The sequence below is a fragment of the Rhinopithecus roxellana genome, chromosome 14 (assembly GCF_007565055.1).
Source record: "Rhinopithecus roxellana isolate Shanxi Qingling chromosome 14, ASM756505v1, whole genome shotgun sequence".
In the NCBI taxonomy this organism is placed as follows: domain Eukaryota; kingdom Metazoa; phylum Chordata; class Mammalia; order Primates; family Cercopithecidae; genus Rhinopithecus; species Rhinopithecus roxellana.
Window position 1 is genome coordinate 69,516,240 of NC_044562.1, and position 26,443 is coordinate 69,542,682.

Genomic DNA, 26,443 nt, shown 5'->3' on the forward strand with positions numbered 1-26,443 from the left:
ATAGCACCCTGACCTTCATGGTCTTAACACTGTGCAAGTTCTTACTACAAAATAAAAAAAATAAAAAATAATAAAAAAAAACTTGATTACCTGCTCAACATTATAACTTACTACATTATCAAACTTTTTTTTTCAAATTAGACATATGAAGTACAACTCACGAGCAGGAAAAGACTCCACTGAATATAAAGTAGTCTGATGACCTGTGTGCTATTTAAAATTACAAATACGTTAAGTAGCAAAGAGTTTACCCAAACACATATTAATGTATAGACTGTTTATGTCCATTTTAAACTTAAGATGGAAGGCCTATAATTACAGTTTTTTTAATAAATACCAAATATTATTTTAAAATATCCCATATAAACTTACAAGAGGAATTGAAATAAAATGAAATAGGCCACACCATTCTAAGCTCACAGGCAACAAAAACTAAAAGCAATCATTTGTGTCTTCACCAGCAGGCCTAAATATATAAACTCATTATTAGTGCCTAATAAAGATTAGACAGAATATCAATGAATGTAAAAAATACAATGTATTATATATGTTTGAATGCAAAAACCACACATTTATTAAACATATGATTAACTTAAAAACAACACACCAGTTTGTTTTAAAGTGCTCCTTCACCAAAACCTTAAAAAAAACTATCAACCCAAAGTGAGTTCAAAACAACAGATTACAAGGCAAATGACAATAGGTATAGACAGGCACTACCAAAAAATGCTATTTGTTCTTTAATTAAATAATGCCATTCTCAAGTGATATACAGCAGTCATCTTGACAGAATTCCTTTTTGTATAAATATTCATAAATAAAAATGTCTCTAGACATTGGAAAGAGCTGCAAACAATACTTTACAACAGCAGCTTAATGTCTATTTTAGGAAAAAAAAAAGCACTAAAATCCTCTTCCATTGAAAGTTGTTTATTTCTCTGGTGTAAGTGAGCAAAGTCACTATAGCATTAAAATCTCTTTTCTAGAACAATGTAAAGAACAACGTATACACATCTTAAATTTGGTAGGTCACAAAAGTTAGAATGCAATCATCTTTTGAGGCAACAAGAAAATAAATAAAAATTAAACACTTTAACCCAACATTTGGAATGACAAATCAGTAGTGTCAACTTCACATATGAAGGACAATACAGTCTGGTTAAAGATGCTCAATATGTCATGGTAATTGGGCTAAAGATACTTAAAATATTGTGTTTCCTTTTTGATTAAAGGAATATAATACAATCACCATCAAGCTGCTATCGTAACTCATTTTTAGCTGTGGTAAAGTGACCATTTGGTCCATGGCACAAGTTACATATATCACACTTCTGTCAAACTGAAACCTTATAAGATTTCATGTTTATAAGCTACAATACACCCTGACCAAGCTGTCAGTCCTCTCACAGTTTTTTAGAAAAATATCTACATTTGTCCTTATGGATGTCAAAATGTTACACCATCATTTGTTTAAAAAATAAAAAAAAAAAAAAAAAAAAGATGCACATTCATACTGTGAGTTATTAGGAAAATACTCTTGCAAACAAACTATATAAAGATAAAATACACTTCAAAAGTATGTGGTTTGTTTTCTTGTCTGTTTTACAATATTCTATAAAGTGCAGAGTCCTAAGGGAAAAAACTAGTCCCTATAACAATAGTTTAATTACAGCAGCTTTTGCATAGCAATACTTAGAGGAAGTTGGACACTTCAGTTTCTTCAGGAAGAGAAGGATGGAAGAGTATCTTCCGATTCAGATTTTTTTTTGGCCATAAGTCTGCTTTCTTCAGGAATGGTTGCTGATGCCAAATCTCCATTAAGTGTATTTTTTGAACAGTGAACAGGTCCTATGAAGACATTGGTAAAAACGTTAAACATCCTGTCAATATTAACTCCAGTCCTCCGTGAAAGAACATTTTAAATTTCCTATTCAGGGACATGAAATTCCTTTAGCTTCCTGCTAATTTTTTATTTCCTTGTTTGTTTCATACAGGAAAACTTAACTTTTAGAGTAGAGTATCAACAGTCACAAGGAAAAACATCAGAATTCATGGGATAAATGACGAAACTGCCTGAAGTAGAGATTTTTGTTTTGTTCTTTGCTAGAATCATGATTGGCACATAACAAGCAGTCAATAAATATCTGCTGAATTGAATTTAATCTTTATTAATTAAATATTGCTCTTTCAGCCTATTTTAATGCTGTTAATATCCTCCTTGTTCCTAGGCAAACAAACCAAGACCCATAAAAGGATACATGCCTTACCCAACATCACACAATTGGTAACAGAACGAGGACTAAATTCAGGTATTCCTCTTTTCATTCTAAGACTTTCTGAGCAAAGCTGACAAGATACTTCACACTGAAAGATCCCATTTCTCCATTTGTAACGTAGCTCACAGAACTATCACTGCAGCTCCATGTTAACACAGCTGACTACACTGGCATAGTCCTGTTCTAAGGCAGTTGTACCTTTATACACATTGTTTGAGTTTACCATCATCATTTATTACTTTCATACTTTTTGAAAAAGCTTGTTTAAGAAAATAGAAGCAGTTGCATCTCACAAGAAGAATATTTTTGAGTAACAACTTTCAACCAAAACTGCCAACTGCAAAATATATACTTTCTAGAAGGAGCACTAATTCAATCTTTGCTTTGTCAGCTAATTGAAACACTAAACTAGTATAAACAGGAAAAACTCTAAGGATAAAATTTCTGACCTAGTCTATACTTGCTAATAGTTCTAGAGAAGTGAACTATATGTATGCATGTATATATGTGTGTGTGTGACTAGTTTTGTTACAGTCCATAACAGTTAAACTGGGGGATGCTAAATACAATGAGCATGTACACCTAGATCTTTTGAAAATTGTTTTCAAATATTCAGGACTAGGGTAATGAGAAGAAAAGAATTCTAAAGAAAAATGGATGGCTTTAAAAAAATTATTTTAGTAATCACAAATGATCCTCTTAAAAAAAAAAAAAGATGTCACACTTAAAGAAAAGCACAAGGTAGCATATAGAACTCCTTCATGAACTCTGGATTAAGAGTCATGTGTAAAAAGCATAAAGAATAAAGAGAATCAGAATCTATCTTACCTGCCTCAGATAACACTTTTTTCACATACTCAACCTCTTTAACCCTCCTTCTCTCCTCCTCTTCTCTTCCAGGTCTTGCTTGATTGGCCTAAGAAAGTTTCTTTCTCCCTTCCCCTTCCCGGTTTCCTTCCTTCATTCCTACCCATATCTCAATTTAAATTCAAAATGTTAATGAGCATAGAATAGTGCCATATATTAATAAATAGATGATTAGTTCAGTAAAAAAAAAAGTGAGCATAAAAAAAAAAAAAAAAAAAAGATGCTCTCACTCCTAAAACTCCAAAAATGACCAGCAATCCTTTTTAAAATTGCCATGTGTGTGAACTAAACCTGTTTAACTTTCTGGTTACATAAAACAACTCCAGCTTAATCAATGTTTTCAATACACTCAAATGCTAGAAATACACCATTATTTTGTCCCATTTCAGCCATACTATGAATTCACTGGGTTCTTCTAGGCTATTCAAAGAGCTAACCACCACTTATCATGTCATTTCCACAAGAAAAATAAAATCTGTTTTCCAAACAACTGGCTTACAAATGAACTACTGGAACACAACTTGTTCCTTAATTGGAAATTGTACATAATTTCTATCCCACATGCTTCCTGAGAAATAGTAAAGACTTGGAGAGTAGAAGTCTATTTATAGAGATGTAATAATAAGACTATATTTGCGTTCACTGCAAATCATGGTCACCACTATCTTACTAGACACACATTCAAAGCTTCTTCTCTGAAGAGAAAAATTTTTAAATTTTAACATAAATTACAAAACCTTTCCCAAAAACATTCAATCACAGTATGCTGCCTCTTTAGTAAGAAAAAGGTACAGGAATGAATGCTACTATAATTCACCATGACTACCAGACAAAAGTCTTTTCCTTAGCCATTTCAAGGTATTTTAGTAAAGTAACAATGCTGACTTTTATATGAACTTGGAACTTGCCTTTATTTTCCCCTAGAATCCTGCTAACAATTCATGCCTTCTTCCAAAATGTTTTTTAAGTGCAAGTATAGTGGTGGTAAAAGATCATGATATTCTATAAATATATATCTAAGATACAATATTTACAAAGCAATCGTCAGCACTCCTTAGTTAATAACTCCTTAGTTAATAACAAACCTGTTTGTAAGAGGATATATGAGTTTTCATTGATTGAGCGCTGTTTGCTTACCTCTGAATGAAGGAATCAATCAAAGAAACAAAGTACAATGTTCAATGTCAGTATACTTCATTTCCAGAAACTACAGAGCCCCACAGTAATTTTGCTGAATATGCCAAAGAAAGAGACAGAACCTATGTCACTTACTATCTGGGTCTTCAAGAGGAATATCATTGTAAGAATCTGTATCTGAGTAGGTTCTTCGGCGTCGCTGGGAGAGTCGGTGAAGTGTAGATACTGGTTCTTTTATAGAGTGGCTACTCCTGCAAATTAAATAAAAAGCATTAAATTGTAAGGCCTTACATAAATAAAAACACCCTCAACTGGAATTTTAAATGACTTCTCTTTAAGTGAAAAAAGAATTATTTTTATGCTCAACGTCCCATGTTAGCAACATTCTACTCAGAAGTCAAAAACAAGTGAACCCATTTAGATGACAGCTGATAACCTGGAGAATATGGCTTCTGAGCTGAACTAAAACGAAGGGGGGTATAATGAAGAAGTAGTGACTTCTATAGGGGAGACTCCAGAGAGCAGACATTATCAGTCGGTTTACAAATGTTTGAAAACTAAAAGTCATAGGTTTCATGAGTGCATGTATTTCAAGTTAATCCATATCTGATCAAAACCAGCAGACTGAAAGAAATGGGCAAGGAGTTCACAGAGCTAGAGGTAGACTCACTCACAACAGCAAGAGAAGATAAAGATGGCAAAAAGGGGCCTAGAAATACTTTTTTAAAAATCTGTCTCAAAAAATTAAACAGAGAAGTAAATCACCACCACCTAATAGCACCTCCGCTACTATTTTTGTAACAGCCCAACATTACTGTACTTAATGACAACCTTGATTCATCAGGAAACAAATAAGATTTTAAAACTATGATGTTATAAAGTAGAAAGGATAGAAAACTTTCTTTCATAAAAATAAAAGTTGATTAAGCTTCCATTTTTCTGGAAAATTCAGTTGGTGGGACTCTTGATTCCCTGACAAGGTTGGGCATATACATCATTGGACTCCTCTGAGTATTTGACGGTTTAATCAAAGATTATATAATCATCAGGGTAAAAAATTAAAACATGACAAAACAATAAGGGCCCAGCATTTAACAGTGCAAATATAGAGAAATAAATGCTAATGTCACTAAAATTACATCACTTTCCAAAGAACCAAATAAGACAACCATAGCAACTTAAAGGACTATTACCTAACAAAATAATAGTTTAACAACTTAGTATTTTGAGATCTATCCAGAAGGTAAAATTTTTTAATGTATTGATATGAATAGGTACTTTAAAATATCAAGTGGTTTTCTCTTTTCAGCAAGATCTTTTTCTCTTAATGAAATAACAGCTCAGCATGAATGGATGATGCTATAAACAGCTGAGGTAAAATGAGCCCCAGCTGTGGAGTCTTAATACATCAAAAATGTACTTCTGTCTAACCATAACTTGATATACAGTCATGCGTCTCTTAATGACAAGGATGCATTCTGAGAAATGTATCACTAGGTGATTCTGTCACTGTGCAAACATCACAGAGTGTGCTTACACAAAGCTAGCTAGTATAGCCTACTACACATGTAGGCAATGTGGTATAGCCTATTATTCCTAGGCTACAAACTTGTACTGCATGTTACTGTACTGAATGCTGTGGGTGACTGTAACACAATGGTACATGTGTATCTAAACATACCTAAATATGGAAAAAGTACAGTAAAAATATGGTATTATAATCTTATGAGGCCACTGTCACATATGCAGTCTATCATTGATGGAAAAGTCATTCTTCAATATATGACTGTATTTCAAACATCTAAAAAAGGTAAAATGGCTGGCAAGGTGCTTACCTTGCTGGTTAATTAATTCATTTTTTTCTTTACGACTACCTACTGAGGCCAGGCCCTTATACTAAATACTAGGAGATAAATACTGAGAGATAAAATGCTGGTTTCAGAATCAGACCTAACCCATACAGAGTTTACATTCCATACCACTTGTTAAAGGCCCAGAGAACTTCCCTGGATGGGTACAGTTTGAGAGAACTTAGTCAAAAGAAAAGGTTCTTTTACCTCTCTGAACTGCAAGAACCAGGGTGGCTGACAGAACGCTTCATCTAGAAATTTTGAAAAACAAAAAAAAAATTACCATAATCCACATGTCAAGTAGAATCATGCAGCTCTAATTTACTATTATCATAATAAATATAAATTTACTCAGAGAAAAAGATACTGGGAAAACAAAATTTATCTTTCACAGACTCGAGTAACATAATTAGCACAACATCAAGCTTTCTCTCTAATAACCGTTAACTGGAATCTTTTTCAACACACACCAAAAACATGCTGGATTCTTTTTTCAAAAGTAAAAACCAAATTTTATACATAATACATATATATGCATGTGTACACAAATATAAAAAACAGGGTATATAACTATAAATAGGATATAAATGTGATAAAAAGGAGTATCTAGCAAGCCAGAAAATATTCTAATAAATATCTCTTTTTAAAGGGAAGTAGTAGAAGAGTCAGGTAGCAAAGCTTCTCTTTACCATTAATTATTTAGGTAGCTGATATACAAATGTTCTGAAGTGTGGTTTTCATGGAAAACAGCATTAATAATTTAAGACTTTAAAGAACTCACAAGAGCCCTAAGTCTCAATGGATTTCCAAAACATATATTAAAAAAAAATAAAAAATACCTAATTAAGCAGAGCATTTAAAAAATATGATAAATACTAAACATAATTGGAAGATCCAACTACTCCATCAAAATATGAAGGGAGGCAGTCAAGTAAAATTGATTATTTCAAAGTTTAACACGGTAGCAGAAAAACAAAGATTATACTAAAAGTTTAGGGTGACTGCTTTTGTATACATGAGCCCAAGAGTCTAACAAGCCCAGGTATAACATTTATGTTATATAAATGCCTTCTATATTTGGAACATGAGCCACTAGTTGCTCTGAGAAATACCAGTTGAAATGATAAGAGATATGACCCACCCAGTCTGTAGTCTGGGAACATCTGATAAGATTGACATTAAGATGCAAATGGACATTAATATCTCCTTTAACAGAAATTACTTCCTTTAGGCTTACTAACCCAAGGACATCCCCACTATAATAATCACTCAGTCTGTAGGTCCAATGACAGTTGTCTGAACTTTTATGATGACTTGAAAAAAAGTTAAATGCAAGTTTACTCTAAGATGGATTCATTGAGATTAACTATATAAAGCGCTCATAAAGATCAGATTAAATTGTTTTGGAATACTCAAATTTTTAGCTTTATTTTTCATATAAATAAATGTTAGTTTTTCATATAAATAAATAAATAATGTTCTTAAAAAAAAAAACATGAAGACTGTCTGACCTTACTTTCCATGCTATTTGTCTCTAGAACTATTACATAAGCCACAATTCTTGCTCTTTTTATCAGGTAAAATGGCATAGCTAGCAAAAATAAGCAGCTTCTAATCTAATATTTCCTAAATTAATGTATTAGATTTACTGTAATTTTTCTATTGAAGGTTTTAGCTTTAAAAAGACAATTATTTTAGTTTCTTATATGTAAAATACACATATGACTACTCTGGACTAGAGAGCATTTGTAACATAAGGGATTTCCTGAGAAGTTCAATGTAGAAGCAAGGCAACTCTGAGGTTTTACTGCATTTGACTCTAAAAAGTACAGCTGTTAAAAAAAAAAGTGTACCCTTTGCATATCAACCTCAGGAACACAGCACTATACATCCATCTCAAAAGACTGGTTTATTTGTTCACATATACATGTTAATTAACAGTTTATAGCATATCTACAATTGTCCTAAAAAGCAACATTGTCAAACTATGTTTTACTCAACACCACAGTCCTGTAAAATGGTATTAAAAAATACATAAAATGGGTCAGGCGCAGTGGCTCACGCCTGTAATCCCAACACTTTGGGAGACTGAGACGGGCAGATTATGAGGTCAGGAGATCCAGACCATCCTGGCTAACATGGTGAAACCCTGTCTCTACTAAAAATACAAAAAATTAGCCAGGCGTGGTGGAGGGCGCCTGTGGTCCCAGCTGCTCAGGAGGCTGAGGCAGGAGAATGGCATGAACCCGGGAGGCAGAGCCTGCAGTGAGCCCAGATTGCGCCACTGCACTCCTGCCTGAGTGACAGAGCGAGACTCCATCACAAAAAAAAAAAAAAAAGAAAAAAAAAAAAATATATATATATATATATATAAAATGGGCTCAATTGTCAAATAAATTTCAGAAACACTGTACACTACACTTCCACCTCTCAGAGATTCATAATACACTTCAGCATAAAAGAGGGTGTGACAGTTGGGCATGGTGGCTTATGCCTGTAATCCCAACACTTTGGGAGGCTGAAGCGGGAAGACTGCTTGAAGCTAGGAGTTTGAGACCAGCCTGGGCAACAAAATGAGACCCCATCTCTACAAAAAATAAATTGAAAAACTTAGCTTGAAGCCAGGAGTTTGAGACCAGCTTAGGCAACAAAATGAAATCATCTCCACAAATAAGTTAAAAGAAGTAGCCAGGCATAGTGGTGTGCGCCTGTAGTCCCAGCTCCTCAGGAGGCTGAGGTGCGAGGATCACTTGAGCTTGGGAGTTTGAGGCTGCAGTGAGTTATGATGGTCAGCCTGGGTGACAGAGTGAGATCCTGTCTCTAAAAAAATAAATAAATAAAAAGGCTGTGACAAGTCCTACCAAACTGTCCTTGTCAGATTAGAGAAACTCAATTCATATCATTTAAGTTAACCTAGCAATTCCCAAATTAATCTGGCCATAAAACTCATTTTCATGGTACGTTTGTCTCAGAGGAAACTATTAGCCCATCAAACACTGATTAGAAAACAATTATCTAAATAAATTTAGGCAATAATCTTTACTAACTCTCACATAACCAAATTTGCTGGGATAGGTAAGAGAACCTAGGAATAAGTTAGACCCTATTCTCCTAACAAATAGATCTTCAGGTAATTGCTGAAACAGCAACAAGGTGGCATTCTTACTCCTATAAATGGACTCCTGAAAACACTTTGATGAAATAAACTTAAAGTCTCATTAAAGCTTATCTCACCTACGAGTTTCTCACAGCATGCTAGAGCAAATTTATTAGCTCAGAAAGGACAACAGATCTGCCACCCCTGGCAAAAAGAGGACTTGTTGTTCTGAGCAATGAGGAAGTAAGAAACTAACACCGAGCACCTAACAGTAAGCAGGTCAGATCGTTTGCAGTGACTCTCTGATATACACTGTATTTTTACACATGAAGAAACTGAAGATCAGCTACTCTGAGGGTTCAGATCCAAATAGTGAGTACAAAACACCGTTCCCACTGGACTATGTTTCAAATTCCTTCTAACTCCTTTAAAGATTTACTTAATTGTACCCCATTGTGACTAAAACCTCATTCCGTTGTGTAATTGTTACCAAGCAGAATAGAGCCTCCCAATTTTTTCTGTGTCACAGCACTTTGTAATATTGTCCTAGATACTGGGGGAAATGGATGAAGCAGCCTGTGGGCAGGCCATGCACAGCCCCTCCAAGCGGAAGGAGATGAGGACACTAGCACAAGTGCTAAGCTCATCAGCTGAGAAGCTCTAATATGAAACAGTACAAACAAAAAAATTCAACTTGTTAGCTGTTTCCCCGCCACTGCCTGTTTCCGCCCTTAAAAATAAATACCAAAATGAAACAAAAACCACATGCAACATTACTATTGAAGGAAAAAAACAAAACAGGAAGTTCAAACCATTTGAACAGGAGAAGGTGACACAGGAGAAACTAAGGGATCCGGATGGGGCAGTTGAAACATCTCAGGTTTAAACTTGGCATTGGCTATCTTCACACATTCCTCGAGCGTTGTGATGAACGTGTTACACGTGGCACTAAGTAGAGAAGAGGCTTCATTCATGTTCTGAAAAATTACACAAAGACTTGAACAGATTTGCATACAATGACATGGAATCATATACAACCTTATCACTAAATAATAAGACATCTCCAACAGACACATTACTATGTTCAAATTTATTTAAAATACAGTACCTTAGAAAATTAAGCTGGGGCAAAAAAAAAAAAAGAAGAAAATTAAAACATCTATGAGTAAGAAATGCCTGTCTCCTAAACAATGTATGAAACTAGATTCTAAGAAAAAATAAGTTTTGCATTGAATTATCATATTGAAAAATCGTGTACAAAAATTTATCTTAGAGAAATCTAACCTAAACAGTAATTTTCATTTTCCCAAAAGTGGTCACAGACATGGAATACCCTTAGAATTACTTAGTGGCAGTACAATTCATGTCTACCCTCTATCTGTTCTCCCACTTCTTCCTTGACAGAGTAAAAATCCCAATTTTGTTCAGGATCGCAAAGTGCCCTGATCCTGGGGGATGAATAGAGACTAATCTAAGCTAGTCATGGCTATTCCAAGACTCTTTACCAAATGCTCATTTTTTCCTGGTTTCCCTTGAGCCAGAAAAAAAAAAAAAAGATGAGAAGTCTGCTGGAGAATTTCTGGGATTTTTGTTCCCTGATTCAAAACCAAGCACAGCAAGCTGAGAAGGACTCTCTCCACTCTGGCAACCCCACTGCCTCCTGACTCTTTGTGAGCTTGACAGTCATCTTGACACCCGGGGCATTAGGAGAAAAACTCAACACATCAAGAATGGCAGGTGGAAAGATGCAACAAGCCTGGGTCCCTAATACTGTCACCGAGCTCCTGTAGCAAGTGTGAGAGCACCTACCTCCAGGGAGCTTGTGGTCAGTTTGTCCTTGGGCTTCTTACACAAGATTCCTCCCCAACAGGAGAAAGTCACAGAAGAAGTAGGAAGATTTCTTGCTCCACTTCTATCAAGTTAGGCAAAAAGGGACAGGCAACATGCTGGCCTTTCACCCAGAGTGGTATAGCTCACTGGTCCTATTTTACCATAAAGAATGAGCCTATTATAGCCCGATCCTACTAATCTGAGTTTTAATTCCTAAGTCACTGTTCTGAGAAGGATTTGTTTTAAGTTATTCCATAAAGATAAGTTATCAACTGTCACAGTTGAAGCAGGGACCTTATTACCAAAAAAAGAGAATAGCAGCTATCCAGTGAATTTATGCCGCTAGCCTAGAGAGCAAAGCCTGGAATGCTTCTTCCCCACTCCAACCTCCAAATTATTAGAGTGGCTGCAAAGACAAGCCTTGACCCATGGAGAAATATGCTACTTCATGTTCTTCTCTGGCCACACAGACAAAACCGAGAAGATGTTACAGATTTCCAGATAGTCTACAGTAGGCAGAACCCAGAAAAGCTGAAAATAACTCAATGTGAAAATGCCTATCATCTTATGGAATGACTGAGGATCCCCCCAGAGCACTCCAAAGCATAACCACACATGAAGAGATCCTCTTTGCTCTACCTCTGCACTAGGAGATGAATGATTCTCATCATGGTGAACAAATTCCTGTATCGTATGAACTTGCTGCATTAAGAGGTCACAGTAGAGGCGAAGTTCAGACATTTTGGTTTTCAGCGATTCACTGGTTTCACTTATTTCTGAAAAGAACATACATAAATATCCAGTTAGATCATTTTCATATTCTTTGGGCAATGTAACAAAATGTAATCATTTAAAAAAGCAATGAATATAAATACCTATAGCTCAAGAAATGTGAGAACTTGGGAATAGGATACCAGAGCCCTAAGGAAACATCTTCTCTTTAGATAATTGGGAAAAAGCTGACAGTTATATGCCTGCCATGTTTAGGTGATTTCCAGAGATAGGATGATGACCACTGGATATTTTATACAGGACATTTCCATTCCATTACTCATCTTCCATTTAAATAGTGCTTAAGTTTTCTTTTGTGAATTGCTTTTTTACTTTGTCCTTTATACATTTTTTTCCAGCTCTGATGGAAAAATATAAACTGATAGTTTGTAAAAGTTCTTACAAATTAAAGATAGTACTCTTTCCTCTATCTTATATACTGCAAATACCTTATCCAGATCTGTTAGCTTCCTTTCAGTTCTGTTTATTTTGGCTTACAGAAGTTTTAAATTTTTACGTAATTAAAACTATTATATATAAACATTCATTTATTTTCTTCTGTTCCTTTCAGTTTCATTTTCACATTATACTATTCTCAACATTTTTTATTAAGAGCATACTTTCTTCCTTAGTATCTCCAGACAAACTAAACACCCAGCCATAATCTCAGCCACTCACAAGCCAATACCTTTCAAACTAGAAGTATAAGCTACACAGGAGGAAAATTCATAGAGTAAATTTCTGGTGATTCTCCACACTCCCTGGGCCAGGCCCCAGTGGCCTTGCTCTCTGATCCTAGCCACAAAGCCACTTTTGCCAGTGGACAAAGCAGCTCTATCTGCCCATGTAATCTAACCTAAATAAATTCCTGCTCACATTTAAGCCTGTTCTTTCTCCTTTTTAAAAAAAAACTGTGGTAAAATAGACATAAACATAACATTTACTATTTTAACCACTTTTAAGTATTCATTTCAAAATGTGGCATTAAGTACATTCGTATTTGTAAAATCATTACCACCATCCATCTCGAGAATGTCTTCATCTTCCCCAGCTGAAGGCCTGTACCCACTAAACATTAACCCTATTTCCACCTCCCCCTGGGCCCTGGGAACCAACATTCTATTTTCTGTCTGTATAAATTTGACTGTCCTGGGTATTTCATATAAGTGGAATCATAGACTATATGTCTTTCTGTGATTAGCTTATTTCACTTACTGTAATGTCTATAAGGTTCATCCACAGTGTAGCATGTGTCACATTTCCCTTCCTTTTTAAGGCTGAGTAACATTCTATTGTATATTTTGTTTATCCATTCATCTACCAATGAACATTTGGGTTATTTCCATCTTTTAGCTATTGTGAATATCCATTCCTTCTTATCCTACCTGTAGCCATATTCTGTAATGTTTTCATATATTTCAAAATTGTTATAAATTCAATCCTCAGCCTTCATTTCTCAATACCTGTAATTTACCTGCTTTCACTAATGTAATGTGTATTTAATTATAAAAGTAATACATACTTAATAAAAAATTTTGAAAAATAGAAAAAATATAGAAAACAAAAATCAAACAACTGTACTACAGTTTGAATATGGTTAGTTTCCAGCAAAACTTATGTTGAGGCTAGGTCCCCAGTGTGGCAGTGTTAGGAAAGTAGTACCTCTAAGAAGTGCTTAGGTCATTAAAGGGGATTCATACCTTCCTCAAAGGAGTGAGTGAGTTCTCAACCTCTTGGAACTACATTATGGGAAATATAGTTACTATGAGAGCAGGTTGTTATAAATTGAGGCTGTCTCTTGTGTTTGATCTCTTTCTGCACACGCCCGCATTCCCTTGCTTCCTCCACCATGCTATGATGTAGCATGAGGCCCTCACCAGAAGCCAACTAGATACAGCTGCCCAATCTTGAACTTCCAGCCTCTAGGGCCATGAGTCATACCTCTTTTCTTTAGAAATTACAGTCTCAAGTATTGTGTCAAAGCAACAGAAAATGAACTAAGACAAACTATAATCTCACTATCAAGAAATTGTCATTTTCACATTATATCTGTATATAGTTGAACTGATAACATAAATCATTTGCTTTGCTTTCAGTTTCTAAAAATCTTTTTGAATTGGCAATATGCATACATGGTAAAGTCAAAAGATACCAAAGGGTATACCGTGACAAGTGAGTCTCCTTCCCACAAATTCCACTTCCAAAGGTAACAATCTGACCAATTCTTACATACCTTTCCTAAGCCAGCCAATGAATACTAACACTATATATAATTATGAATCCTGCTTTTTTCAATGATCATTTAACCTTGGGCATTTTATCACACTGAAATTCCTTTTAAACATCTTACTGTCTATATATCAGCCAATGAAAGCACGAGTTTAGGCTGGGCGCAGTGGCTCACGCCTGTAATCCCAGCACTTTGGGAGGCCGAGGTGGGCGGATCACCTGACGTCAGGAATTCAAGACTAGCTTGGCCAGCATACGAAATTACAAAAATACAAAAATTAGCCGGGCATGGTAGCAGGTGCCTGTAATCCCAGCTACTTGGCAAGCTGAGGCTGGAGAATCGCTTGAACCTGGGAGGCAAAGGTTGCAGTGAGCTGAGAAAGCGCCATTGCACTGCAGCCTGGGCAACAGAACGTGGCTCCATTTCAAAAAAAAAAAGAAAGAAAGAAAGAGTTTATTGAGCCATTCCCCTAAATTTATAGCTTTTACAAAATGTTTACTATGATAAAGATAAATGTAAATCTACATTTCTAATTATTTCCTTGGGATAGATACTAAAAGTGGACAGGCTATTTTATTTATATTTATATTTAAGAAACTACTCTCACCACAAGGGAAAAGTTTATAGTTACCTTTTTCTTTTTTAGTCCTTGTATCAGTCAAACATGCTTTGGAGCTCCCCAGAGCGACCAGCCACCTCTGTCTTTCAGCTGCATTCACTGCCTTCATGTAGAAATGCTGCTCTCCGGGAATGATTAATTCCATTCTTGTGTTGTCTGCTGAATGAACTATGATGAAAAACAAAGGGGAAATACAGTTATAGACTTAAGTAATTTAAGGGGAATCAAATAATCATCTAATCACACAGTATCAGATGCTTCATACACCTAAAACAATGATCTATCATTCATGATGCAGCCAATGCTGCTCCCTGAGGGGCCACCCAGTGGCACTCCCCAAACCAACATTCTCGTATAGACCCCGGGTGATAATGGTGCCAAAGCGATGACAGAGTATGAAAAAGAAAACAGGGACATACTAACTACTGAGAAGTGAGACCCCTCCCCCACCTTGGGGCCACTTATCCTATTAAATACAACTGCAATGAATGTTACACTATCACACATTTTTTACTGATTTCCTTGAAAGTAAAGTCTTTGTTTTCATATCCCCCAAGACTAGAATAGTGCCTGACACATAGAAGGAATGTAATAAATGACTACTACAGCCACCTTCTATCAGAAAAGTAACTCTATGATATGCCCTTAATAATGGATCATAGCATAACACATGGAAGCCATGTATATTTTGAAGACATTCATCTCTTTGCCTCTTTCTACTTCTTCTCCTACACACACACACACACACACCTCCTTTGATGCTCTGAGAAAAGAGAGCTAACAGGAATTATGATGAGCCAATCCCAAGTCTTTGTTGTAAAACAAAATCTGTGTTAAGCTGTCATTCATCAATATTTACTCAGCTCAGAGCAGTGCTAGTAGAAGGGAAGATAGAGGGGAAGAAAAAAAGATGTCTTCGCTTCTATACAGTTGACTATTTAACCACGATACAAACGGACACAACAAAAACAATCAGAATACATATATATTTAACTCTTTGGTGCAGAGATTTCTTGCGTAATTATGAGAGAAAGTAATTTAAGACAGGAAATTAAAAAGGCTTCAAGAAGAAGGATTTGATGAAAGCAGGATTTGGTTAAGAAAATGAATGAGAAAAAGCTTAAATGAGAAAATAAACACAGAATGTACTGAGAATATTAGGAAACAAGCAAAAATAGAGGCTTCCATTGTAGTGCAAAGTAATATTGATATACATTTAGCCAGCACAGTGGTGCAAGCATGTACTCCCAGTACCTGTAGACCCAGCAACTTGGGAGGGAGAAGGCTGAGGCAAGAGGATCGCTGGAGCCCAGTACAGGCTGTGGTGAGCTACAGTCACACCACTGCACTCCAGATTGGGTGACAGAGCAAGACCCTGTCTCAAAAAAAAAAAAAAGAAAAGAAAAGAAAAGAAAAAAGGCCGGGCCGTGGCTCACGCCTGTAATCCCAGCACTTCGGGAGGCCGAGGCGGGCAGATCACGAGGTCAGGAGATCGAGACCATACTGGCTAACACGGTGAAACCCCGTCTCTACTAAAAACACAAAAGATTAGCCAGGCGGGCTAATTAGCAGTGGCGGGCGCCTGTATTCCCAGCTACTCGGGAGGCTGAGGCAGGAGAATGGCGTGAACCCAGGAGGCGGACCTTGCAGTGAACTGAGATCGCACCACTGCACTCCAATCTGGGCAACAGAGTGAGCCTCCATCTCAAAAAGAAAAGAAAAGAAAAAAAGAAAAAGAAAAAAATTTATATTCATGAATGGATAAGTTGGGAGGAGCCAAATTATGAGGGTCCCAGCAAAATCTGGCAGAAGCCCCAACTTAAATAATTAATAGCTATAAATATTGACTAGATGTTTAGTCTATTATGGTAAGTAAGTGCCACAGAAACATTGCTATCTTATTATTCTACTTACATGGGCCATTCTTAGTTGCAGACACTGAAACATACAACCATGCAACAGTCAATTATGAATGCAAAAGATTTCTAGGCTAGGGTAAAACTACTTAACTCCTAAAGCTACAAGAGTAACTTCCTTGCTACTTGCCAATACTAGTGAAAGCACCAGTAATACCTACTTTAAAACAAAGCAATGCTCTAATTTCTAATGATGTTGCTACAAGATGAAACTAAAATAAGAGGACTCATTTTTGAACATACCAGAATTTATGTATCCAATCAAGGGTTGTCCCCTCCAAAGCTGTCACCTGAAAAGGCAACAAACTTAAAAATGATGCTTCCAAAACATCAGAAAAGATGGACGAGACCTCTAAACACAAAACTACAAAACATTACTGAGCGAAATTAAATATCTAATTAAACAGAGTTAATGGAACAGAAGACTCAATATCATCAAGAATATAATTCTCCTCAAATTTATCTGTAGATTCAACACAATTTCAAACATTCCAGCAGATAGCTGTGGAAATTTATAAGTAAATTCTAAAATGTATAAGGAAATGCAAAGGGCTAACAGCCAATACAGTACTGAAAAAGAACTAAAGTTAGGAGACTTTGGCTATCAGATACAAAGAGAATAAAGCTAAAGAAATTAAGGCAATGTAATATTGGCACAAGGATTAACAAAAAAAAAAAAAAAAACAGGGCCACAGAACAGAACAGAGAGTCTAGAAAAAGGCCCACACATACATGGTCACTTGCTTTGTGACAAAGATATCTCCATGATGCAGTGGGGGAAAGGTTGTTACTAAGTCAAGTACAGACCTAATATAGACCTAAATATAAAAGGGAAAACTATAAACATTCCAGAAAGCAACACAGAAGATGTTTTCAGTAGGTCATAAAGGGATCCAATAAAAGAAATTAACAAATTGGACTTCATTGAAATTAAGAACTTCTGTTCCTCAAAAGGTATCATTAACAAAATGAAAACATAAACTACAGAGTAGAAGAAAACATCTGCAACACAGACTCATCCAGACTATACAAAGAACTCCTACAAATCAACATGAAAGATAGCCAAAGTTAGAAAATGGGCCAAAGACTTGAAGAGGACTTCAAAAGAAGAGAACATGCAACCTTTTTTTTCCTTTTTGTGGAGACAGGAGTCTCATTTTGTTGCCCAGGCTGCTCTCGAACTCCTGAGCACAAGCGATCTGCCTGCCTTGGCCTCCCAAACTGCTGGGATTACAAACATGAGCTAACGCGCCCGACAAGAGGACATTCAAATGGCTAACATCTAAAAAAGCATTCAACATCATTAGTTATTGAAGAAATGCAAGTGAAAAACCACCATGAGATACCACTACAACACCAGAAATATTCTGAATTTTTAAAATGGATAATACCAAGTTTTAGCAAAGATGCAGGACAACTAGAACTCTAATACTCTGACTGATTGCAGAAAAAATTGATATAATCACTTTGGAAAACATCTGGCATTATCTCTGAAAAAGATTATTGGCCAGGCACAGTGGCTAATGCCAGTAATTCCAACACTTTGGGAGGCCAAAGCGGGCAGATTGGTTAAGCTCAGGAGTTCAAGACCAGCCTGGTTTTGAAACCCCATCTCTACAAAAAACACAAAAACTAGCTGGGCATAGTGACGTGTGCCTCTGGTCCCAGCTACTCAGGAGGCTGAGGTAGGAGGATCACCTGAGCCCAGGAGGTCAAGGCTGCAGTGAGCCATGATCACACCACTGCATTCCAGCCTGAGCAAGAGAGTGAGACCCTGTCTCAAAAAAAAAAAAAAAAAGAAAAGAAAAGAAAAAAGAAAAGATTATCTTCTTGACCAAATTTTAGTCAGGCTCATTTGAGTCCTGTACTCACCTAAGCTTCCTTCTCCATCCTTGTATAATCCAGTTTTAGTAAGAATCCTACTAAGTCAGTTTAGCCAGAATCCCCTAACACCATATTTCATCACCTGCCCTACCATCTCCCAGCAATGTCTGATCACCTGGCCTTGGCCTGCCTTCAGCAAGAATCCTGTTAGGTCAATTTAGCCAGAATCCCCACTTACCTCTTAGTAACTTTCCCTCCACTGATACCCTCTCCGCCTAACCCTGTTCCTTGGTTATAAATTCCCACTTTTTCTTGTACTTGGAGTTGAGCCCAATTTCTCTCCTCCAATGCAATACTCCCTATATCTATCACAATAGTCCTAAATAAAGTTTGTCATACCATTTCAACAAGTGTCAAGAATACTTTTTTCTTTAACAGCTATTAAAGCTGAATTCAGTGCCTTAGCATTCCACTCCAGTTCCAGAGATACACTAAACAGAAATACACACATATGTTCAATAAATGTGTAAGAATGTTTATGGCAGCTTTAGTCACTGTAGTCTCAAAATGGAAATAACCCAAAAATCCTTCAGTACTAGAATGGATACCAAAATTGTGAGATATTCACACAATGGAATACTATACAATAAGAATGACTGAACTACTGTTACATTGAACAATATAGATAAATTTCACAAACACGATGTTGAGTTAAAAAAAAGCAAGACACAAAAGAAAATAATGAATTATTCCATTTATAAAATGTTCAAACATAGATGACACTTATATATGGCAATTAAAGTCAGATTAATGGCTACCTTTCAGGAAGACTATTTGATAGCTATGACCCAGAGCTCACCACATCAAAAGAAACACACTTCATGAAGGACAAGTATTTAAGCTAGAGTGGAGAAATGAAAACGACCAGGGGGATGTCGAATAGTCACTCCCCTGGCACTCTAGTTTTTCCTTCATTCTCTTTGAAGAATTCAGTACTTTTCACCGCCATTTTATCTGATTTCGCCTCCACCCCACACACCCCAACCACACACACAAATGAATCAGTGGTCCATAAAATCTTCCTTCACAAAAATTACAGCAGGACCTATCGCTTTATTTCTCCCCTTTTGGAAGAAAAGGAAACCATCTCTATCACCCAGAGGAACTTACCTCCAAATTCAGCAAAGAACCAGAGTTTACGACTCCAACTTCATACTTCATCAAAACCCTACAGAGCTGGCCTCATTATCTTTGGAGTAAAGCTTCCAACTTTTACAATATCTTTCTATTAATTACAACAATAATGAAATAGAATGCTTGTAGACTGAAGGTGGACACTAAAGTAGTATCCACAAGAAACTGTTTGTCAAATCCAAATTGGAAGACTAGCAAAAGTTATTTCCATTCAAAATACATTTGTAGAGGGAGAATTATCAAAAACTGTTTAATTGTGTTAACTGTGATGAAATGCCACTCCTGACTGCTAAGGATATAAATGGTATTAGAAGATCCCTACATGGTTAGAAATGCCTTTTTTACTCTTGTCTGGAGTATGCTGAAGAACCCTTGACTAACCCCCAGTTCCTCTAATCCCATATATTCACTTACCTTTAATTTCACAAACTGCCATCTTTATGCTTCCTTTGCTCCCTTTGCAAACATCATCCTGTGAATCATAGTAGGATAAGATTCCATTATCTAAAACAAACCAACGAGGCTGCCAACCTAAAAAGATCATAAATAACAAAAGGTCAATTGGAAAGACATTACTTTTACCACGTAGAAAACTGTGATTTCAAAACTTGCCATCCACATTATTTCTTGGCTCTCAAATAACATTCTGACAATGAAATTTTTAATCACCAAGGCTTATCAAAAATGTTTTTGCATCAGTCTTCACTTTACTGGGAGAGATTTCTGGAGAAATCTCCAGAGCAGCAAAAACACAGGGAGTAATACTTCTAATTCTAGTTCACAGTGTTCTTATTAACAACCCATAAGGCCCATCCTTAGTAATAGCCCTAAACTGGGTATAGCATAACTGCCCTCTTTTCCTAAAAAGGAACGGAGTTGGGGTTATGATATTAAGGGAAAAGCCATGGAAGACAGGGATTCTAGCCTTACCTAGAGTATCATTCTTTAATTGGATAATCATACCCTAGGGGCGAATCTTTTCATTTCAATAAATCTCTAAAATTCCCACTCTCTAAAATGTACAGGTTGAACAAGATGACCTCTCAGGTGCCACCTGGCCCTCTAATTCTGCACTGTGGCTCTTATAAAATGCATACTTCTAAGCAAACTCCCTTAAACACAGTGAGTGCTAAATGAATTCCAGTCTCTTAAATAGAAGCTACATACCCTATGGTGAGAACATAGATTCCCCATGTGATCCCCTCTTCCCTTGTCTGCAGTTGCACAGCTAGGGCAGAAATCCTAGAAACTGCAATTGTTCAATTGATATTTATTCAGTGACCAGAGCTCACATCTATCACAGACTTGGCTTCATGCCAAAGCTGGTGACAAGGATGATGGCTTTCCTTGGCACCCAATTCCCACTCCTCTTTGAAGCCAAACTTGGTGTTCCCTGGAGTCTTATCAAGCATGCTACTAATTTACAACAGTTCACTGACTATTAACATGGTGACCATGCTGGGGGCAGCGTGACTGTCCTTGTTCTTTCCGTGACTATTAAATAACAATTCAGCACAAGTGTTCGTGGCTAAAATGTACATTTTAAACCGTGGGTGTTCAAATCCTGGTCACTTTTGCTATAGCCTGCCACATGATTAATCTGATCTTTCCAGGGTCAGATAGTGCCGAGAGGGGAGATGGGTCAATCATCCTTACACTTTAATACAGATCCAGGACTTAATTCCCCAAAAGGATTTATCTTTAACACTTTTGAAATGACAACACTGAGTCATCATAAAAGATTAAATTTTACTTTGTAACCTTGTTTAGGAAGGCAGGGAATGCAGTAATACAGTTCAGAAAGATAGATATCTAAAGCAATTAAAAACCAGCAACTTTCAGGTTCCTGGAAGATTCCTTTTTGTGAAACAACAGAGTATTCCCTAGTGAGACCTAAACAAATTAGAAAGTAAGTTATTTTGGTATATGGACTTTATCTTGCTCATCACTGCATTCCCAGCAACTAGAATGGTGCCTGGCACATAAGAGGTACCAAAAAAATCTATTTCTCAAGTGACTGAATAAATAAATGAATGAATAAATACCCCAAAAGTGAGGTATTTCATGGATTGCTGCTGTTGTTGTTGTTTTGTTTTTTTGAGACAGGGTCTTGCTCTGCTGCCCAGGCTGAAGTGCGGTGGCATGAACATGGCTCACCACAGCCTTGACCTCCTAGGCTCAAAAGGTCCTCCCACCTCAGCTTCCCAAGTAGTTAGGACTATAGACACGCCACCGAGACTGGCTAATTTTTAAATTTTTTATAGAGATGAAGTCTCACCATGTTGCCCAGGCTCGTCTCAAATTCCTGGACTCAAGTAATCCTGCCACCTTGGCCTTTCAAAGTGCTAGGATTACAGGTGTGGGCCACCACACCTGGCAGATATTTCAGATTAACCATGAGAATATAGATATACAGTATATCTTTGAGAGTATATTGTATTGATCATGCATGGAAATGATAAAAACATTATCTTTCCAAACACTAATTTACCTTCTCAAACAAATTATAAGCAGGAGGTGGTGAAAATACACTCCTCCACCCAGGTCTAGTGTGCCTATAGGACAAATTATGATTTTGCAAGCCTGCAGTACTGCAATTCAATATCTCTTTAAAACAAATATTGGGCAAAATGATTCATTTAGAATTTGTAGCAACATGAAAGGTGAGTGGTTGAACATATTAATATAATCAAGCCTGTTAATTATCTCTACACACTTTTTGAAGAAACATTTAATAAAACAATTTCTAATTGATTCACACACTCAAATAACAGAGGGTAATATCTATGAAAAAGAGTCACAGGTATTCCCTTTTTAAAATTCTTTTTTTTTTTTTAATTCTTTTTATCTCAAACTACCAAATGTTACTGAAATTCTTACTCTCTACAAAGGATTCTCAAATAACACTATCTTTTTCTTTTTTTTGAGATAGAGTCTCACTCTGTTGCCAAGGTTTGAGTGCAGTGGTGCAATATGGGCTCACTGTAACCTCTGCCTCCCAGGCTCAAGTAATTCTCATGCCTCAGCCTCCCAAGTACCTAGGACTACAGGTGCACGCCATCATGCCTGGCTAATTTTTTGTATTTTTTGTAGGGACAGGGTTTTGCCATGTTGGCCAGGTTGGTCTCAAACTCCTTACCTCAAGCTGTCTGCCTGTCTCAGCCTCCCAATGTGCTAAGATTACAGGCATGAGCCACCGTGCCTGAACAACACTATCATTACACTGAAAGATCACTTAGTATGAACAGCTGCTCATCCTTATAACCTATGATGAACTAAAATTAATCATCAGCACACTGTCGACTCAAATTTAACTTTTAAAAATGAAATTCTTCCAACCAAAAGATTTCTTTTCAACCAGCTTCTACAATGCATACTAGAAGTTGACTAAATGCCCTGCAAAGACTAAAATCTAAATCACATGCAGTGAAAAGCTCAACCACTGGTTATTTAGTACCATAGGAAATGAGGAAATGGCCACCAAGACCAGGTTTCACCTTAATTCTTAAATTATGACTCATCTCAGTAATGACCCAATGGTTCCTCTGGCACGACCTCCACAATACCATGCTTAGGAATACTTGCAATGAGATGAGTATCTGCATCTCAAAGCATACAAGCTACTGTCTTTTTGTTTTGTTTTTTTGAGACAGGATCTCGCTCTGTTAGCCAGGCTGGAATGTGTGGGTACAATCATAGCTCACTGATCCTAGCTCACTGCAGCCTCCATTTCTCTAGCTCAAGCAATCCTCTCGCCTCCGCCTCCTCAGTAGCTGGGGCTACAGGTGTGCACCACCACACCTAGCTAATTTTTTTGTTTGTTTGTTTGTTTGTTTAGTAGAGACCACATCTCCCTGTGTGGCACAGGTTGGTCTTGAGCTCAAGCAATCCTCCCACGTCTGCCCCCCAAAGTGCTGGGACTACAGGGGTGAAGCACTCTACTGTCTTTAACAGTTAACACTATACCTCAACCAAACAATATAACTGCTGTATAACTGCTCTCACAAGGGCTCAAATGAAAATGCCCAATAAAAAATATTTATCTAACTTTTAAATGTTTCCCATTGAAACATGTCACTTATAGAAATAAATTGACTTTTCAGTTTGAACAAAATAAAACATCTGTGTATCATAAATGTTAAAAGCATTTGCTGCTATCAATCTGGCTTTAGAATTCTAAGAAATCAAAAAGCAGGTATAACTGTAGCCCAGTGCTTATGCCTGAAAAAGTTTATGTGCACATTTTGCACAAGATCAGGTGGACACAAGTTGAGAGTACCACACAATTACTGAGGGATTCGATACTTTTGGCAGAGGGAATAAGTGGGCAGCAAGTCATGATTTGCCTATGCTAGACCCCCCAAAAAAATCTGTTTACTCTTCAAATTTATGTTAAAACCATCCTCTCACTTAGTGAGGTCACGGAATTCTGGAGTTGGAAGGCATGTCCAGGACAAAATAGCTCATCACCCTGGCCTTATCAGACTGAGGTTCTGGAAGAATAACTGACTTGGCCTTGATTGTTGGTTGATGGCAGAGATTGGACTACAACTCAAATTTAAGGAGCTTTTAAATAAGCCAGACTGCCAATGTCATGGAAAGGAGCCCTTTCCTGCTGGTCTCTGATTTCTTCAAAGTTCTCCCTTCCACCCACTTCACAGGTGAAAGTGACTTGCCTGCTCCCTTTCTGTGTATTGGCACTGTCTTCCACTATTTCTCACACAGTTAACAGAATTCCCCAACGTAAGGATACTTCATTGACAATCCTTAAGAGAATATTATCTGGGGACAGCTTCCAAAATCATGCTCGCTAAGCTCGAACAACCTCAACAAGACAACTTTTTTAAATAAAATGTTAAGGAAATTAGAAGAAATACAGAAAAGAGTTCTTAAAATTAAATCTTGTAATTGAAACAATTAAAGGGTCCTTTCCAGTCCAATACTCTGACAACTCAGTTATTAACAAAATGCTCTTAAAGTATGAATACTAAGTGAGAATAAGGACGGAGATCGCAACAACACATGTAGGGTGACAATTTTTCCGGAGGCTACAGGAGGCAAAGATTGGTATTATCACACTAGCAAATAAGTGGCAGGTGCACTTCCCACCCTCTAGAAGGTGCGCAGCCTCAAACCCTCCCCTGAAGAGGCCAGAAGGACTCAATAAGCCTGGAATCCAGTACAGCGAATTCGCTCTGAGGGTCCGCGGAGGCCAGACAGAGGAAGAGAAGCCCCGGACCCGCCTTCTCCGCAGCCTCCTGCCTAAGCCCCTCCAAGTCCCCCGCCTCTCCCCTCTTCCCTCATCACGCGAGCCCCCATACCTGTGAGATAGTTGGTCCACTTGTACAAAACCCCCTCCATGCTTCAGAGCCCCACACCGCGCATCCTCCCGGCCCGGCGCCAGCCGCGGTGATGGGGTAGGCGCGGGGCCTGGGGCAGCCACTCCCGGCCCGCCCGGGCCCCCTCCCCCGGAGCCCGCCGCCGGCACGAAGCCGCCCTCTGCCTGCGCGCGCCGCCGGGACGTGGCGGCCCTTAGAGGCCGGGACAGCGGGCGCCGCGTGGAGCTCGGGGGCCGCGAGGCGCGGGCCCAGACATCCCGGAGTAAGCCTCGGCGGCGGCGGCCACGACAACGGCAAAAATGCGACCGTGACCGGCCTCCTGCTCGCGCTTCCGCGGCCCGGCGCTGCCTCCTCCTCGCCTGCCTTCCTTCCCCCCGGGCTCCCCGTTTGTTTTCATTGACCCCGACGTCGCTTTCACTTCCTGGATGAAAGGGGCCGGATCGTCCCGGGAAACCCCTCCCCGGCGGCGGGGCTGAAGGAGCGGGCGCGGCCTGCGGCCTCGCCGCTTAGCCGGAGGCTGCGTGAGGAGGGCGGACCTGCGCGTCGCACCCTCGGCCTGCAAGCTAGGGCCGCCCTTCTCCTTTCACGGGCCCAGGGCCAACAGTCCCCAGGCTCCCTAGTCTCCCCCTGGCCGCCAAGGCCCAGGCCGACCGCCCCCGGGGGTCGAGGCCTTCGGGCTCCACTGCGCGCGCAGCCCCGGTGCCCACCCAAGGAGGAGCTCCCCGCACACTCATCCCTCCGGCACTTAGTTCTCTCGGGTTTTCCTGTTTTTTTTTTTTTTTTTTTTTTTCTGAAAAAGTACATAATATCTTGTTTTTTTCATAAAATCCTGTTTTTTCTTCAAAAATAAAGCCTTCCTATTTCTGTTTGCTTCGTATTTTCCTCATATTCAAGGGGTCTGAAATTATCTCCTATGAAGGCAATGTGCAACAGACGGGGTCCTCTGACAAGGAATGGCGATGGCCCCCCAAGGAACTGTCATCACGCCAATAATTAACCTTGGATAGCCACAATTTTATTTAGAATATAAAACATGGAACTTGACTTTGGAATTTTATTCTAGAAAGGGGGAACTTCCCCCTAACTTTAATGATTTTTGAAACTCCTGCTTGGACGCAATCGTCATCTTGCATAATCGGCAGTAATTTTCAGGTTTATGGAATTTTGCAAACCTTAAGCAAAGCACATCAATCGGGCTCAGTGCTGCGGCTTTTCTTCGCATCACCCAGGTGGAATAGCACCTCTACTCCCAGAACTTAATCCAGGCGAATGCAGAAGGCCTTTGCTAGTTTTCTGGTTTGGGTAGTCTTTGGGTATTCACTTGGAAACAAGGCGAATTGATGGAGGAAAGAGTGATGGATGGATATATAATAAATATAATTCAATGACAGAATCTAGGCGGTGGGTGTACGAGTGTTTACTGTAAAATTCAACTTTTCTGTGTATTTTAAAGGTTTTCATACTAAAATTCGTGGTGGGGGGGTGTGGTCACA

At 38.1% G+C, this 26,443-nt stretch overlaps 1 protein-coding gene across 1 annotated transcript; it reads right to left on the reverse strand.

Moving 5' to 3' along the window:
• Nucleotides 1-519: 519 nt before the first annotated feature.
• Nucleotides 520-25,418, reverse strand: PLEKHA3 (pleckstrin homology domain containing A3). The gene is made up of 8 exons (XM_010382566.2): nucleotides 24,933-25,418; nucleotides 20,026-20,142; nucleotides 14,690-14,845; nucleotides 11,697-11,833; nucleotides 10,040-10,204; nucleotides 6,338-6,381; nucleotides 4,416-4,531; nucleotides 520-1,848 (listed from the first exon to the last, which is right to left on the reverse strand). The coding sequence occupies exons 1-8, from the start codon at nucleotides 24,970-24,972 to the stop codon at nucleotides 1,721-1,723; spliced, it is 903 nt and encodes a 300-aa protein (XP_010380868.1). The 5' UTR covers nucleotides 24,973-25,418; the 3' UTR covers nucleotides 520-1,720.
• Between the last annotated feature and the right edge of the window lie 1,025 nt (nucleotides 25,419-26,443).

What these genes read in the sequence shown, in the direction of transcription:
- PLEKHA3 (XM_010382566.2), bottom strand. Translation starts at nt 24,972, where the DNA reads ATGGAGGGGGTTTTGTACAAGTGGACCAACTATCTCACAG. An exon ending in ATTCATCTCCTAGTGCAGAG is followed by an intron (nt 10,205 to 11,696) that starts GTAGAGCAAAGA and finishes GTAATTTTTCAG; the next exon opens with AACATGAATGAAGCCTCTTC. An exon ending in GGTTCTTGCAGTTCAGAGAG is followed by an intron (nt 4,532 to 6,337) that starts GTAAAAGAACCT and finishes TTTAATTTGCAG; the next exon opens with GAGTAGCCACTCTATAAAAG.